General features: G+C 48.3%; 1 protein-coding gene across 1 annotated transcript in view; it reads left to right on the forward strand.

The window, feature by feature from the left end:
- Window positions 1–17,383, forward strand: part of WDR43 (WD repeat domain 43) — a 465,298-nt gene that overhangs the window by 165,566 nt on the left and 282,349 nt on the right. The window contains exon 7 of the mRNA XM_086926143.1: window positions 12,472–12,536. Coding sequence (XP_086782269.1) covers window positions 12,472–12,536 — 65 coding nt within the window. The remainder of the gene's footprint in view (window positions 1–12,471; window positions 12,537–17,383) is intronic.

The following is a 17,383-nucleotide window of genomic DNA, read 5'->3' on the forward strand; positions in this document are numbered from 1 at the left end:
TTTGCCACACACCACAAGGGAAACGCTATCTCCAAAGCTGGGATCGCTAGGTGGATCGTGAAATGCATTCAAATCTGTTATGCTAAAGCTAAGCGCACTCTCACTATCCCACCAAGGGCCCACTCCACCAGGAAGTTGGGGGCTTCTATGGCTTTCCTAGGTAACATTCCCTTAGAAGATATCTGTAGAGCAGCCACATGGTCTACCACACATACTTTCACTAAACACTACTGTGTAGACGTGCACTCCAAACAGCAGGCAGCTGTTGGTCAGGCTGTTCTCAAGACACTTTTTCAGACTGCTGCAGCTGGCACGGGCAGCCGCCGCTAATGGAGGGACTGCTATGTATTCTATGCACAGATATGAATTCAGCAGCCCACATGCCTCAAACTGCAAATGCTACTTACCAGTATGCATCTGTTCTTGGCATGTAGGGCTGCTGACATTCATATCGCCCACCCTCCTCCCCGGCGCCTGTAGCAGCTGCAGTATTCATTCATATATATATATATATATATGCTCATAGCATGGTCATCACTCACATACTTCACTCCATCTCTGCCAATGGCTAAAAACAATCTGGGGATGGAGGCGATGCCCATGCGCACTGTAGTCCAGGGGAGGAGCCACCTATCTTGTGATACTTCGAAGACTCTTCCAGTACAACAATGTGCAATCATCCGGACCCAACACTAGGCGGCGATCTATGCACAGATATGAATGTCAGCAGCCCTACATGCCAAGAACAGATGCATACTGGTAAGTAGCATTTGCATTCACCTACATAGAACATTGCCATCACTTCGGAGACGAAAGAAACACGGAAAAAAGAATCCGAAGATGGCGCCCAAGGGTGGGAGCTTCCACAGGAAGCATGCCGACGTCACCGGAAATACACCCAAGGAAGGGTGACGCCGACGCCCACCTGGGCGACGAAAAAACAAAACAAAGAAAAGACTACGAATCCGGACCCAACCACAAGACCGCGGAATATGCACAGCATAGTGAATCCAGAAAGATCATCAGGCTGCAAAACGACACCGACAGGTAAGAAACTATTCGTTGTTGGCGAAAAAGGAGCCTCCTGTTGGGCTGATGGCCCATTCCACTCGTGCCACGGCGGCTACTACTGCCCTGGGTCGGGGAGTCCCCTTGCAGGACATCTATCAGGCAGCTACGTGGGCTTCGCTGCACAGGTTTGCTAGACACTACTGCCTGGACAGTCCAGTCAGGAGAGATGGCTTTTTTGGCTGTTCCGTTCTCCAGGACTTTCTGGTGTGATCTTGGTTTGCAGACCCACCACAGGGGTTGGTATTGCTGGGATATCTATTCTAAGGTAAGGAATCTAACACTAACTACTGTTTCTTACAGATTACCGAAGGTAAGTAACTTGTGCTTCGATGCGTCAACCCTTTCTCAGCGATGCCTCAGCTGTGGCTCTCTTCTCTGACGTTGCGAGAGCCTTTCTCACAATGCGACAACTACAGCGGCAACATCCAGGATGCGACGGCAGCAGCTCAGACGGCGGCGCGCTTCTCCGGGGGATGCGAGGCGCTTTTTTCGATGCGGTGCAATACGACCGCTACAGCTCCAACATTCACGATGAGACAGCAGCAGCAGCGGCGGCGACACGCTTTTTCCTTGTTAGGTCGTGCTTCCAGCTCCTGGCGACGCACAGTCTCTCAGAAGGCCCCAAAACAGCAGCAGGCACTATCAAAGAACTCTGGGGGTTGAAGTCTGTTGCCCCTGAGACTTCAGCAGGAGTCAAGCTCTTTTCCAAACCCTTGGAGATCCTTCACAAGTTGAAAATAAAGTACACAAAGTTCTTTCTCTTTTCTTTGGCAGTCAGGCAACCACTTCAGGCCAATTCCCCCCCCGTCCCCCCCCCCCCCCCGTCCCCAAGCAGCACTTCAGCTTAGGGATAGTCTCTCCTCAGTTTCTTCAGGTTCCTCTCCTGAGCAAAGGTTTCTTCTTGTAGTCCAAAAGTGATCTAATTTCTTGGGATCAGGGTCCCAATACTTATACGTCAAAATCCTTTGTCCTCTGAGGGCAGAAGGGCCTTTGCCCAGTCCAAACCAGTACTGGAGCACTCTGTTTACATGATGACTCTTTCCTTTCACAGTGCTTGGCAGAAACATCAGACGCCCCACAGGAGGTGGAGCCAGCATTGTGGAGGGAAATCACAGTCTTGGAGCACTTTGTTGACAGGATTCCTTCTCTTCTTTCACTGTGCAGGACAGAGACAGCCGCCCCACAGGAAGTGGAGCCAGCATTGTGATGCAGATCTCTCTATTCACCACTAGGCTGACTCATTCTGTCTCTTGGAAACTCCCAGCCCTGTCACTCAAAAACACCAGACCAGGAATACTCAACCTTGCAGAGGCAGGCTTGAAAGGTTAGGCTAGAAAATACCTACTTTCTAAAAATGGTATTTTCAAACACAGAATGTTAAAACCAACTCCACTAAAATATGTGTTTTATCATTCTGAGTTCAGGCATACTAAACTCAAATTTCTACCATGTTCTCTGAGTCAGTTAGGATTATAAAAATGTAATAATCTAACTGCCCATTCTGGTCTATGGATAACAGGTAGCCTTGCAATAGTAAAAAAACGAAAATAAGTGTCACTGTTAGGACATGCCACACACACCAGGGCATGTCCTATCTTTTAACTGGGCCTACCATAGAGGTGTCTGATATGAAGAAAAGGGAAGATTTAGGGACTGGCAAGTGGGTGCACTTGCCCAGTCCGCATGACAGTACCAGACTGCACGCAGGCTCTGCAATGGCAGACCTTAGACACACTATTACAGGCTGCTTCTGTGGGTGGCACGATCAGTGCTGCAAGCCCACTTGCAGTTTTTGGTTTACAAGCCCTGGGCACTCCTGGTACACTGTACTAGGGCCTGACAGGTAAACCAAACCAGCCAATCATGGAACCACGAATCAATACATTAATTTACAGTAGGGAGCGCTTGCACTGTGGCACTGGACAGCATTGGCACAGTGCCCAAAGCATCGAACACCAGCAAAAATACATGAGGCAACAGCAAAAAATGGAAGGAGACCCACGCCAATGGTGCCAGGTCCAACAGTCACCCTCCCAACGTTCCTTGCCCCACCGCACTAATTGTGTAAGAAGAGACTTTTGTCTGTACTCAAAAAGAGCTTTATGCTTTTACATCAATCACGCCAAAAATGATTGGGTTTACTACCCTTCCTCTGTGGTTCTATGGAATAAAGAAAAGTAAGGCAGTGCAAAAAAGTACTTTGCCACGGTGCATAGTCTTTTGCTTTAAGATCTGCTATGCATTGGCAAACAATTGGCTTCAGTAAGTTCTGTGGGCCATTTCACCAAGACCAAGGCTGCTGCTACTACATTGGCACAGAGTGCCTGTTGACTTCTGCAAGGCTGTGATGTGGTAGTCTGTGCACACATTCTCAAATCACTCCTACCTTGACAACCAGGTTCTCTGGAGTGGTCTTTTTATCAGCTAAAAAGGTCACAAATTAGAGATCTGCACACTGGTACCTACAATTGTTTTGTGCTCTGCTTCCCGCCGATTCTCCGGCACAAAGTGGGGGTCAGAACTGGTGGGAGCCAGTTACATGGGACAGCAAAAGGCAGGACCGCTTACAAAGATCCCTCATCCTGGGGGAGGCGCATGACACCTCTGCCCAGGATGCGCTTTGTTTCTGAACCCAGAGAGCGGAAGCGCTCTAGCCAGGTGACCATAAACCGGTCTGGTGGAGGCAAATGACTGGCAGCCATTCAGGAACCACACCAGGGCTGGTCGCTTTTCAGGGGGCATCTCTAGGATTCACTGTTTGTGCATTTTACATTAAATCCTGCACTGGCATCAGTGTAGGGTTATTGTGCTGAGAAGTTTGCTACCAAACTACCTAGATTTCTGTAAAGGCATTATGGAGTTGTGGAATTAGTAATATCCAACTCCCAGACCATCTACTCAATATAGCTGTACTGCACTTAAAATGACTAAAGCTGTACAGTGCTCATGCAACTCTACCCTCACCTGGGGACTGCTGCACCCTGCTAGAGGGTGACTTACCTAGGCCCCAGGCAATGGCTTGCAGGCATGGCAAACAGATGTGTGCTATGTCGACTCCATTCTTCCCTGCACCAAAACATGCAGCCTGCAATGGCAATGTGTGGGCTGGGGGGGGGGGGCAGGGCCCCTAAGGGTGGTACAATAGGTGCTGCAGCCCTTGGAGGCCTTCCTTGGTCACAGTGCCCTTGGAACCCATGGTACCTTTTACAAAGGGCTTACCGCTGGCCAGATGTGCTAAGTGAGGGTACAGGGGTACAAAGATACAGTTTTGGGAAAGCACACTGGCCCTGGGAACCTGATTGGCTTTGCCGGGTCTGGGGGTGCAGGAGAGTGGATGCATCATGGGCCATCTGCTAGGAGTCTCTGCACCTCTGGACATGGCTGGACCACCTGGGAGTTTTCCTGATGATAAACCACCTGGGAGCATCGTTGACTGCCAGTACTGACCAGATCAACAATTAGTGCCTAGTGAATCAATGTCCGTTACACCTGGAGGTGGCAGAAGATCCTGTCCTCCAATGGGGAGAACCATAGCTCGGTGTATTCGCCAGAGCGCAATGTCTGTATGTCTCTGTGCTGGCGTTTCCAAGATATCTTTCACTCAGACACAATCTGCCTTGAGTGGAAAATGGGACTCCTATATGCCTTTTCACCGAATGCACTCCTGCCCAGAGTTCTCAAGAATGTGAGGACCAACCTGGCCCAAGACCTAGTGGCCCCAGATTGAGCACCACGAGTATGTTATCCAGAACTCCTGGGCTTAAGCATCTGTCCTCTGATCAGGCTGCCAATTAGGCCCTCCATCATTGGGTCAGATTTGTTGCTTGGTGCAGTACTCTACAGATAGACCTCAAAAACCCCCTTACAGTCAGTTATGTTTTGTTACTTTGTCCCTAATCCAGCAAGAGTTTGAACTGGGCATAGTTATGGGGTGCATTTCGGCTCTTTCAGACTCTTTGCGGTTGCCAGATAAGCCATCATTTTTAGGTCGAGGACTCAGTCGCACTGCGTAAGCAGTAGGCAGAGCTCCGAGATTTAATGTTTCTTAGTGTAGGGGGCTTGAACCCGCCTCTTTTCTCCATTGGCTGGCCTCGTAAATGCTGGCCAGCCATTGGAGGAGAGGAGCGTCACTCCCTTTAAGCCCTGTCTTTTTCGGATTCGGGGGCATGTTTTTTAGGTTCTTTTTATCTGTGACGTCATCCGTCACTCAAACCTAAAAAACACGCCCCCCAGTCTGAAAAGGACGGGGGTCGCTATACCTTTCGAAGTATTCGGCGCTGCTCGTGTCTCTCCTTCCCGCTGGGTCTCTAGGAGTGTTAAAGAGTTGGTGCGTATTGATCCAGCTTTCTTGGCAGCCAGCAGCTCGCCCATGCACCCAGAGCACGCTCTCTCGATCGCCCGCCGCGGTAGGCAGGTAGCCTTCCATCGATCTGCTCTCCTGGAGGGCAAACCTGGTCCTTTTTGATGCCCCCCACCTCCTGCTTCGGATCAGGCTGCATCGACCGCCCGCTCCCAAATACACAGCACTGACAAGGAATTAAAAATATTAACACTGTATTAACCCCTGCTCCCGACCCGTCCTCTGCTCTCCAGATGTAAGGCAGGCGCCGGGATGAGGCAGAAAGCTGGATGTGCAGACGCCTGCCCCGGCTCACGCTAAGCTCTTTGGCTCCCAGCGGCGGACGCGCATCGATGCAGCAAGGCCGGACTTTGATCTTCTTACCAAAAATTAACTGTGGAGTGAGTGATCAATGGGCCAGAAAAGGAGATTATTTGCCATTAAGCTTGATACGAACAGCTGCTAAGTCCTCATAAATCTGGCGATAATCTCTGCCAAGAGTCATTGGCGTACGGCAAGACGATAGGCACCCCCTGTGCATCCTGGGCTCCAGGAACTTCCAAACTCAGATATGTATCAACTCAGATTGATTGGTTGTTGGGGGGCCTGCACTGCAGGGGCTCCAGTGGGCCTCTGCCAAGAGCACCCTCTTGGACGCCGGGAGGAATGCCAGATGTGCGTCACCGGAGGTGAAGTTGAACCCTTATCCTCCTGGAGAGGCCGGTTCCAGCAACGCCGGTGCGTGCTGCACGGGATGTGCCTCTCTGCTCAGCCACGTGTGCGGAGCCTGCCACACTGTAAGGCGGGCTCACATTTAATCTGAACGCCTGTAGGGACCATTCTATGTCAGCGTGGCCTAAACACACCCCATGTAAGATCTGCGTTTCACGGAGCACTGTTCCGTGCTTATTGCAAGAACCCTAAAAACCAGCCTCCCATCTCGCGGGTTCTAGGACTTTTCACATACAAGAAAGCGATCTACTCACGCTCTACCTAGTGCTTAGTTTGTGTAAGAATAAGTATTGGGGCTCCTAGCCCAAGGTTTTGCTCAGAAGCCTGCCGACCACGATATCGCAGGTTGGGGAGCTCTTTCCTCTACCACTCACACTTTAAGGTCTTTTTAATCCCAGCGCTCTGCTTTTGTCACTCTTTTCCCATCTTTCTATTCCTTCTTTCGCTCTTTTATGTTTTTATCTCTCTTGCTTAGGGTCAAAGCGTATTGAGGAAAAATAAGTGTTTGTCCCCAAATTAAGCACTGCTGCTGACTTTCTCACAGTGAAATCTCTGCCCTGGTGGTCTCACCGCCGCCTCAATCCCTGCAAATACTTTTTTCACCTATTGGTGCTGTGCCTCCTAATGTGATTTTTGTTCAGGAAGAGCAGCTCTCTTGATTTTAAGCCAGATGGGACGGGCTGTGACTAGACATGAAGAGGTGATTGGCTTCTGCGCCCTGCTCTTCTGTCCTGCCTCCATCTCGTGTCGAAGATACGGTGGAGAAAATACACTGACACGTTGAAGTAGAGCTTGAGAGCTGATTTAATTTAAGTCCAAGTAAAGGGGCCCACGAGGAGTAATCTTAAAGGAGCTGCCCAGTTCAGTTTCTGTTTGGAGGCAGGCTAAGAATGAATGGCAGGCACTCCCTGACGTAAGTGGCACTCGCAGACTGGGCAAAAATGGCATTAAGAAGAACAAAGACACATCGAGAAAACCATCATACAAAACACTCTTTTTATACCACCTACACCTGGCCTCATCTTATCTACAGAGCTGCGCTCCAAGGACATGGCGAGATTCCTTTTTACAAGATTTGGTTGGACAGAAGTTAGGCACTTATGCTGTTAAAAATGCTTTTATTACACCGATTACAATCAATTCAGTAGGCCTGAGTTGTTTATGACGACGCACCAGTAATCTAGGCTGTAGGCCTGCTTGGTGTATTGGGAAAAGTCACACCAGAAGCCATAGGTTTCATCTGTTTATTGTAGAAAGATAAGATGTAGACAATAGTTTGGCATGTGAAAAGCACATCTTAAAACCAAAACACCCTTAAGGTTCGATTGGTAATATTACGCTTCATTACATTGTGTTAAATCGCTAGACCGGTATTTTGTTGCATGGAATTTCACACATTGACATAGTAGACAGGGTTTTGTTGTTGGTTCCCCCCCCCCCCTCAACCCCCCATCTCCCATCTTTCCCCACTGGACAAATGCTGGAGGTGGGGATGCGGTTGGGTATTTGCACTATGATAATTCGTGTTAGGCCTTTCAGGATGAGTTGTTTATTGTTTTGCCAACTGTAATTTTGTACATAATTGTAATTGGATGACTTTATGCATGATGGTTGCTTGTGAAAACGTTTATACTCATTACAGAAGGCCTGAGTTGGCCATTGTGACAAACACTATAAGACTACTAGGTTTATTCATAAAATGTATGTGCAACACTATATATCTTGCTTATTGCAAGAAGATATGGCAATGGTAGTAGGCCTGACTTACTTGGTGTGAAGAGAAGATGTTTGACAATAGAACGTTACAGAGGGATGTTATGACACGGTTTTAAAGCCTGTAGACAAGTATTTTGTTACATGGAATCACAGCGATTGCTGTTGTAGGCGTGAGTTCTGAATTCGCCCTCGAACAAAGCATGGTGGTAGATTAGTGCTCTGATAATACTTGCTCGACCCTCTTAGGAGATGTGTATTTTCTTGCCAACTGTAATTGTGTACATATTTGTAATTTCATGCTGGATCGTACCTTACAACTTAAATTGTCTTCCCTGTTTTAATAAAAAAAGCAAACCATAAAAATATCAATGGCCATATACATCCATTGAGGGGATCAAAGTCTGCCCTCTTCAGCCATTGGTCTGTTTGACTGTCATTCAAATTCCGTTTCCACCCAGGACAGCATAGCACATGGGGCACAGAGTCAGGACACTTCAACCATTGTCCCTATTGTATCGCGAGTGATTGCATTTTGTCTGATCAGATGTGCACATTTCTCCTGAAAATGCACTTCATTGTATGCCCTGTAGGTTTATATTTTCTCCTTTTATGTTTATTTTATCGTTTTACACACACCTTCCATTTCTTTCTACTTTTTAATTTTATTTTTTAGAACATCTGCCAATTCCCTACACTGTGCTCCCGGGTCACTAGTTTTATCTGCAGAGTACTGCATCCAGCCCAGACAATGCTTTAAAACCCATTGGCCTTCAGGGAATGGCCCTTAGTGTACCACTGTCTTACCTTTCCAAGAGATGGCGCTTCAGTTCCAATTGGTGCGATCATGTTTTAACTTTAAAACCATGATAAGCCAAGCAGAATTCCTTTCCAAGACACTTGCCCACTATTATATTTAATTGTTTATTAGGTCGAAGACAGCGTCACACTGCGTAGCAATGTGGGCAGAGCTCCGAGATTTTATGTTTCTCAGTTATGGGGCTTGAACCCGCCCCTCTTCTCCATTGGCTGGCCTTGTAAATGCTGGCCACCCATTGGAGGAGAGGGGCGTCACTCCCTTTAAGCCCCGTCTTTACTAGATTCGGGGGCGTGTTTTTTAGGTTCTCTATCTGTGACGTCATCCGTCACTCAAACCTAAAAAACACGCCCCCCCAGTCTGAAAAGGACGGGGCTCTTTCACGATCCCTCCCCTGGTGTCCTCCTGCCCCGTCTCTTCCCACCTCTTCTTTCCCTCTGGTGCCTCCCCCTTCCTTCCTCCCTCCCCCAATGAGCATATTCCCTTACTAAACAAACAATACTAGCTCTGATCATTCATTCTAAAAATACATGTATGGTTCCTGCAAATATTGCTTTCCTGTAAGTTCCCAGCCTGTTACTGTAACTGTGCAGCCTCTGCAAGTGAAGTTTGCCCTTCTCTTTTCTGTGTGACACGCACTGAATGACTCAAAGGCTCGGCATAACCCCTCCCCTGCTCTGTTTACAATCCCACCCTCCAGAGAGACCCTGTCCCTCATGCACACTTCTTTCAAAGCACAGGCTAGCAAAGCGCCCCTTTAAGGTGCACCGGGTTCAGCTGACAAAAAGTAACCGGATCCAGGTCTGCCGTGTCTTTAAGGTAGGCAGCCGCCTGAGGCTGTATTCACAGTCACATACAGAACAGGGGCTCTGGAGTAGCGGGGGATTCTCTTCTACCCTCAATCCGAGCCCTCGCATGGAACCGGGGGCGCTGTGAAGCAGCCAGCACCTCTCCGCAAGGCTTCGCTCCACACCCGGCAGCCACCATGAGCCTCTTTGGCCAGAAGGAACACGAGACACTGATAGAGCTGAGCGTCAGCCCAGCGCTGGACGGTAAGTAAGGGCAGAGGGGGCGCCGCGCTGCCTCCCAAGGGATACATTTGTTTGGCCTTGCCCTGCAGGTATCCCAGCTGTCTGCTCGGGGATAGCATAATAGATGCTTTGTAGCAGTGCGCAAAATAACGGGCAGGGTTTATTTTGTTTGTTTTATACTGTGGGTAAGGGATACTTCACTGATCCATTGTGTGATCTGCGTTACAAGGGAACAGGAAATCCATGTCGCCAGCGAGGGATCCTTCCATTTAAGGCTGAAATATGGCAGTGCGGATGTTTGTCCGTCGCATAACGATGGAAGTGGGGCGGGAAGGATGACTGAGGCTAGCCAGCATTCCTAACCGGGCCTCAGCTTTGGGAGGACGGGCAGTTGGATTCAGTCAGGACAGAAGGGCATCTCACGTACGGCTACTTGTCGTAGATGCTTGAAGGGTCCCCCGCCAGGCTTTGCATTCTGATACTTGTAGCATGTGCAGCTCAAGGAGTCCTACAACTGACTGAATTGAATGGGAAATGCTAGACTGGCTCAGTTATTCGTGGCCCTGTCAGTGTGTGTGTGCGTGGCTCTGTGTGTGCGTGGCTCTGTGTGTGCGTGGCTCTGTGTGTGCGTGGCTCTGTGTGTGCGTGGCTCTGTGTGTGCGCGTGGCTCTGTGTGTGCGCGTGGCTCTGTGTGTGCGCGTGGCTCTGTGTGTGCGCGTGGCTCTGTGTGTGCGCGTGGCTCTGTGTGTGCGCGTGGCTCTGTGTGTGCGCGTGGCTCTGTGTGTGCGCGTGGCTCTGTGTGCGCGTGTAAATGCAATAGGTCATGCATTTGCGAGCGATTAAGCTATTGGCAATGTAAATGACAATGACATTTATTTATGATTTAAAAAAAGTCATGAGCAATGCCACTAGCTCTACCTTTAATAATGCCGAGACCATTGCATTGTAAAGGCTTGTTAATACCTAGTTAATGGTTTTTTGAAAGGTTTACATTTGTCCCCTCCCTTGTCATACCTCTGATTCTGATGTGCACTCCTTTTAACCCCTTCGCTGCTGATGACGAGCTCAGCTAGTCATCAGCCACGGGTGGCGTGTGCTGATATCGAGCTGAGCTCGTCGTGTAACGCGGTAAAATGAAAAAAGCCGCACAGCGCAAAAATCGCCGCAGCAGCGATGCGGTTAAGATGCTTCATAGGTGTCCCTTGCGGCTTCTCACTTTCAAGACTGTTATTTGTCATGACATCGGCGCAGCGTGAGTGAGCTTTAAGCTGTGAACTCTCCGTACAGAACTACCCCCCCCAGACATGCTGGCTTTGTGAACACTGGCATTTTTCTTGCCTGTAGTTCCACCGCTGTTCAACGCCTGTCAATACATCACCTTGCCGGTTTTCACTGCTCTACTTCACACCTCTTAGAGACTCAACAGTTTGGACTCCCAAGAGAACTCTAAGCTTTTATATAGATTGTACCAAAGAACGTGGAGGTTGACAGTCTACTCTTTGTGCTGTTCTCTGGAGCGAAAAGAGGCAAGTCAGTACTTGCCCTGGGCTGTCTGGGTGCAGAGGTGCTTTCAGCGGTGGTAGCCTTGGACGCTACACGCTGTAGTCAATGGGAAAAGTGCCTGTAGAAAAGGCTTTAGAGGGGGACTGGGGCACCAGTCCGGCACAACAAAAGGAGGGGCTCCACTCTTACGGGTCTCAGTGCCACAGACGCAATTGGTTTCAGTGGACTCTGGCTAGGGGCTCGGGTGCATACATGTTTGGTCCTGTGGTCGACAGTCTGCATTTTTCCTGACCTTCTGAGAGCATGGGTGCTCACCTGCAGGGGGACAGAAATGCGTCTGTGGTGGCAGACTGGAAAGATCCAGTCAGCCAATACTCTAGCATATTAGTAAGGTTTCAAGGGGCACCTCTAAGGTGCCCTCTGGGTGCATGGTATAATACATCTAGTACTAGCATCAGTATAGATTTATTAGTATTGTCAGTGAAGCCATCCTGTAGCTGGTGAACGTGTAATGACCAGTGGCCAGTACATTTACTTAAGATGGCTTCCCTGTTAATGTGTACCATTTAGTAATTGAACTAGACCACACAGGGGCATATATGCACAATGACATGCAGTCTGAAATAGCAGCCTGAATGTAATTTGTTTGTGGGTCTCTTGGGGTGGCATAAGACGTGCTGCAGTCCCTAGGGGACCCTCTTTAGTACCATATCCTAGGTACCAGGGGTACCATTTACTAGGGACTACAGGGGTGCTTAAGTCCATGACAATTTGGTTACAATTAGACTTGTTTAGGGGAAAGAGCAATGACACAGAGGTCTCGTGAACAAGCCTCAGTGCAAAGTCGGAGTTGAAAACCAGCATCTAATAGTCAAAATTTGGGGGAGCAACTGCAACATAATTCCCGCTTCCTACGTTGGTTACATCAAATTTTCTAGTGGGACTCTGTGTATGTGGGCGTGAACAGCCTCCAATGTAACTGACATCTGTGTGCTTGAGTGTTGCCTGTATCTGCTCTGCACAGTTTCAGAACAGATTAGCGTTGGTGTGGAGCTACGCTGCCTATCAGCAGGCAGCACTAGAGATGAAAATTCTGACGCCTAGGGAACATTCCAAAGGTTAGGAGTCTGTGCTAGAAGTAGTTTCCACCAGAAAGAGCGGTGCCAAAGGTAAATAATTTGTTCATTCCTTAAGTACATATGGGTTTATGCAAATGTTAATTTGATGGTTATGATTAGCAGCTGTTTTCTACGATTGTCTTTCAGCCTGTAAAGCTAGCCGTGGTGTGCCGGAATGGGGAACTGCATTTCTTTGAACACGTTTTCAATGGGTAAGGCAATGTATGATCATGTATGGTATAGTTTGATCCTTAAAGTCTTGAGTCCAAGTAATGTAATTATAAACTTTTTTTCTTTAAAACAAAAGTTGCGGTTGAATAATTATAGGTAGTAGAATCCTCAAACTCCTCTGTCCAAAACACCTGTTAGATCAAACAGGGTTGTGAGTCATGAGTAATTATCATGTGTATACACAACAAGAGCACATAACCGTATAGGTTGTTAATGCTTGTTTAATAAATTAACATGATCGAGAAGATAGTGTAACATTCTTCTATCGCACACATTCAAGATTTCAGTTTTTGTTTCAAGGAGTTTTTTGCTTCCTACTTATGGAATTTGTGGTAAAACATTTTTGTTTGGAGTGTTAAAGTATTTCTGATTCCTAATTAGAGTATTTTGAGCACACAGTTTACATATTTTAAGTTTTAATTAGATATATGTACTTTTACTTTATGTAACCCATTCTTTATATTTAAAAATTCACTTTAATAGAAGATATGTATTTTTAACCTTAAAGCTCTCCTTTTAACTAGGCAGCAAAACAGCAACTTCTTGTGATACTTAAGTGCTGATGTGATTGATCTGAACATATTCTTAGTGTGGTCCAAGTCTAAGCTCTTACTCACACTCACTTCCACACTCCTACACACTCCTGTTTACTGGTGTAACACCAATCTCCAGTGTGACATCAAAGTGCTGCTTCTCCATTTTGCAAATTGTTCTGTACCGGATAGTTTTCCCCCCCATGGCAGTCATTCAAAAGCAGTGCAGGTTTCCAGGCCATTTCTTATATTTGTTGATATTGGGCTAAATTACGATGTCAGTACACTCGGTGATATTGCTTTCCTATGTGCGAGTGCTTGCCCTCTCTGGTCGGCAGGTAAATAGTGTGACAACAAGACTGTTGATCATTGCCCCAGACTTAAACTGTACCTCAGCGGAGGTTTTGCCTACCGTTTCTGCCCAGAGGCCATCTGTGCGCTCGTATATCATGTCTTAGGCATTAATTAAGTCTGTGGGATGTCTGTAGTATGTTTCGTGGTTGTTGCAATCTCCCTTGGCATTGTGAGCAGATAGTGTATATTGGTTTTCAGGGTGAGGCTAATGCAATTTGGACATTCCAACCTGGTATGACTAGGAAATCTTGACTCCGAATCCTACACGATCTAGCCAGCAATAGACTAGATTCTCATCTAGGATTGGAGGAGACACTTTAAAATGCTGCAGCTGAATCAACGGACCAGCATGAGGGCACCTTGAAAGACTGAAACTGCGCATGAGCAGCATCCGGTTCTTTAAAACTAGTGCTTTCAAAGCGGTGCATTGTTTCAGTATATAGCCAGATGTGAGCCTGGTACCTGATCTGTTTTATGCAGGCTTCAACCATATTTATGAGCCTCTTGGACCTCGCAAAAGGAGCAGATAAAGTTAAACCATTTATTATGTCTAGCTCTCATGAATAGCTACTGGCTTGAATACTGGATTCCTAATCTGGTTATTTAGGACATTGACACCAATGTTGGCAATGCAAAAATTGTTTTTACTTTGCTGTTACCTCGCCAGAAGTGCCGAAGTAGCAGGATGTTAGATACCTTTAACCGTCCTCATGTTTTCTTTCATCTATAGGTGAAAAAATAATGTAGGTTCTGTTCAGTCTGTAGCGAACTACATGCAATGCTAATGTTGCTTGCCTAAAGGTACTATCCATCTGCCTTTGAAGAGGGAGTGAAAGTGCAAAGGATTTTCAAGAAGAGCTATGGGGCAGCAGTTCTTTAATTAAGGCAGGGAAAGTGTAAATTCCAGGGGTGTTGGTGAAGGATAACAGGTGGCAAGGTATGTTATTAACATTTTGGAAAAGGTAAAGCTGTGGAAGAGTGGAGGGATGGCCAGTGGGTGGTGAAAGTGCGTGGCAGGACACAAGGTTTAACATGTTAGGAGGCTAAGTGAGATTTTGAATGGCTCCCTCGTGTCTCCTCCAGCAACAATTAGTGAGTGCAAGGCAGAGCAGAAGATTTAGAGCCTATACAAAGCATAACATTGTAGGTTGGTGGCTGTGAATAATGGGATTTTTTTTCTACCTCTAATTTCTGAGTGACAAATCAAACTTTGCGTGTATTGTCTATATATCACTCAGAACCTCTGGGTATAAACGTTTCCTTTATTCGCGTCATCTGTAATTCTATGTCATTGACTCCATCAAATGTGATTTGATGGCCAGTTCTTTCCTTTGCCACTTCTAAAATGAATACTAATGACGAGTGATTTGTCAGTCCTTCCTTCCCTCACTAATACCTGTCTGACAAGCATGTTTATCCTTTGATGTGAATCTGGTAAATTTTTACTTATTGGAGAATAGAACTGTATTTTCTTCTCTGGTACCCTATTTTCCTAGTTTCTTTTTAGCCCTTTGGTACTTAGGTGTAGACAATCTGTAGTCGTAGCATGTGTTTGCTGCAGATACACATGCTATGCTATGCATACTCCTGCCATCTAGTGTTCGGTCCGGACTCTGCGAGTTCTTTTTCTCAAGGAAGTTTTATGATCTTCGTTTTTTCTTCTCGAGGTATTGCGCATGTTCAACTGCTTCTTTGGTAGAAAAATCATTCTGCTATTGAGCTCAGACTAACTGCGTCGAAGCTCTGAAGCATTCGACGCCCATGCGACCTACGATCACGAAAACACGACCAGCGATCCAGTAGACCACACCCATGGATCCTGATGAGCCGGGTACCGCTTACCCAGCAACTAATGCACACATACCTGTTGAGAGACAGTCGCCGGGTGATGGAGACAAAAAAGGACCTCTTCCGATGGCGCCATTAGTGTGGGGCCAAATACGCAAACTGTGACACACACGAGGTGTGTAATTTTTGCCCATTTCCAAAGCACCAAGAAGGCAAGTGCACTGCTTGTATACTGTTCTAAAACAAGAATACACTTCTTCGGACCCATAGGGATCGATGCCTGGCACACACCATGGAACTGGTGGCCGAGACAGAGTACCGCATGACAGCGAAGCAGCCGCTCAGGTAGTAGGTGGAGGGGTCACCACAACCCCTTAGTATGTTGTTTCCGATTCATTCTCTGGAGAAGAACATGCTCCGGTGCATTACCAGGAACCCACATCGCAGAGGCTGATCCCTGGATCTGTGCTGAGGACCAAGACTATGCCATGTGCTTTAAGTATTGACTCCCATGTAAAGATCTTGCACTCACCTCAACACCCCCGCCAGGATGCACCACAGCCCTTTGGCTCAGACCGATCCCATGAGCATGCCTTGAAGCGATGAGAACGTTCTTGAACTCAATTGGGCAACAGGGCCACAGCATGGGGGGTGCCGGCATCTAAGTACAAGTCAGCACTGACTGCGCAACCGGCACCAAAGCATAACCGGCAGACACATCTCCACATAATTAATCATCGGATCCGAAAAAATGCCCAGGTTAGAGAGCATCGGAATCAAAAAGTCCTCGGAAAGACAGAAAAATATGCGGGTCTCATCTCTGGGGTTCCAAAGCTACACAAAGTTCCTGAGGTCACACAACCTTCTCCAAAGAAACAAGACTCGGACACAAGACCATTGCCTTTGAAGGACTGCATCAGTTTATGCAGGAAAAACGTAAAGTAAAAGATGGGCTTGGGAACCATCTTTGTCACAGCCTTCACCAAAAATAGTGGCACAAGAACACAAAGCAACAAGCCTAATGACTTTTAGCCCTCTAAAGTCACCACACAAACACTAACCCTCTCCACGAGATGAGGAAGAGGGGGAGATACAGGACACAGGTTCCCATGGAACACAGGACACCCACCATACCCATGGAATGATTATGATGTGGTCCTGCCTTAACCAGACATGGAGACACCAGTACAGAATAAGGCATTTTTGCCTAGCAGTACCCTTGCGCGTCGGTAGGCGTCGTCTGCGGCTCTGCGTAGTCGTGGGCGCCGTGATGACGTCATCAGAGTACTTAGACGCCGCCTCCGCGTGCTGACGTAAGTTCTTCGTTTTCCGTGCCAGCAAGCGCAGATCTGGAAAAAGCAGTAACCCGTAGTCAATTTTTTTGGATCATTTTTGATCATTTCTCGAAGTCTTACGACTCCGATCTGTGCCGTAGGGATGCCTGGTTTCAAGCACTGCGAGGATTGCGACCGCACGATGTCCGTCACAGATCCTCACCACCTGTGCCTAACTTGTCTAGGCGTCGACCACGACGACCAGGCCTGCTCCGACTGCCGGGCTCTCTCTTCGAAAGCCAGGCGGGAGCGGTCCTGCAGGCGACTCGAATTCCGGCAGTCGGTCCCGCGCCGTGAGAGGTCCCGGTCCCACGGGAGGTCGAGGGACAGGTCGCGTACTCTGAGCCACCACAGCTCCGAGAGTCTGCACCACTCCTCCGGGGCGAAGTCGTCGTCAGGTAAGAAGCACAAGAAGTCAAAGAGGCGTCATCGCTCTTCTGACTCACCCCCCCCCCCCCCCCCCCCATCCCCCTCCCCGACGCTTGAGCGATGCGGCCAGGGGTTCGGGTGACACTGCCCACGCGGCTCCGTGGGAGACGCGGGCGTCGCGTCCAGCTCCTGTCCCTGGGCGAGACGCGACGCTGGAGGAGATCGAGCGCTTCCTCATGGCCATGAGGTCCCTTTCTCCTCCGACAGGCTCCGCGTCGCCTCCGGGCCCAGCGGACCCGTCTGGGGCCCCTAGCGGGTCGGGGTCTTCGGCCCCGACAGTCGGGTGCTTCGGCCCGACGCCGCCGGCATCTTCGGGCCTGGCGCCGCAGGGCCCCACTGTCCCAACAACGCCGGCGCCTTCGGGCTCGGCGCCGCAGGGTTTAGCGGTCC

The sequence above is a fragment of the Lissotriton vulgaris genome, chromosome 6, assembly GCF_964263255.1.
Source record: "Lissotriton vulgaris chromosome 6, aLisVul1.2, whole genome shotgun sequence".
NCBI lineage: Eukaryota > Metazoa > Chordata > Amphibia > Caudata > Salamandridae > Lissotriton > Lissotriton vulgaris.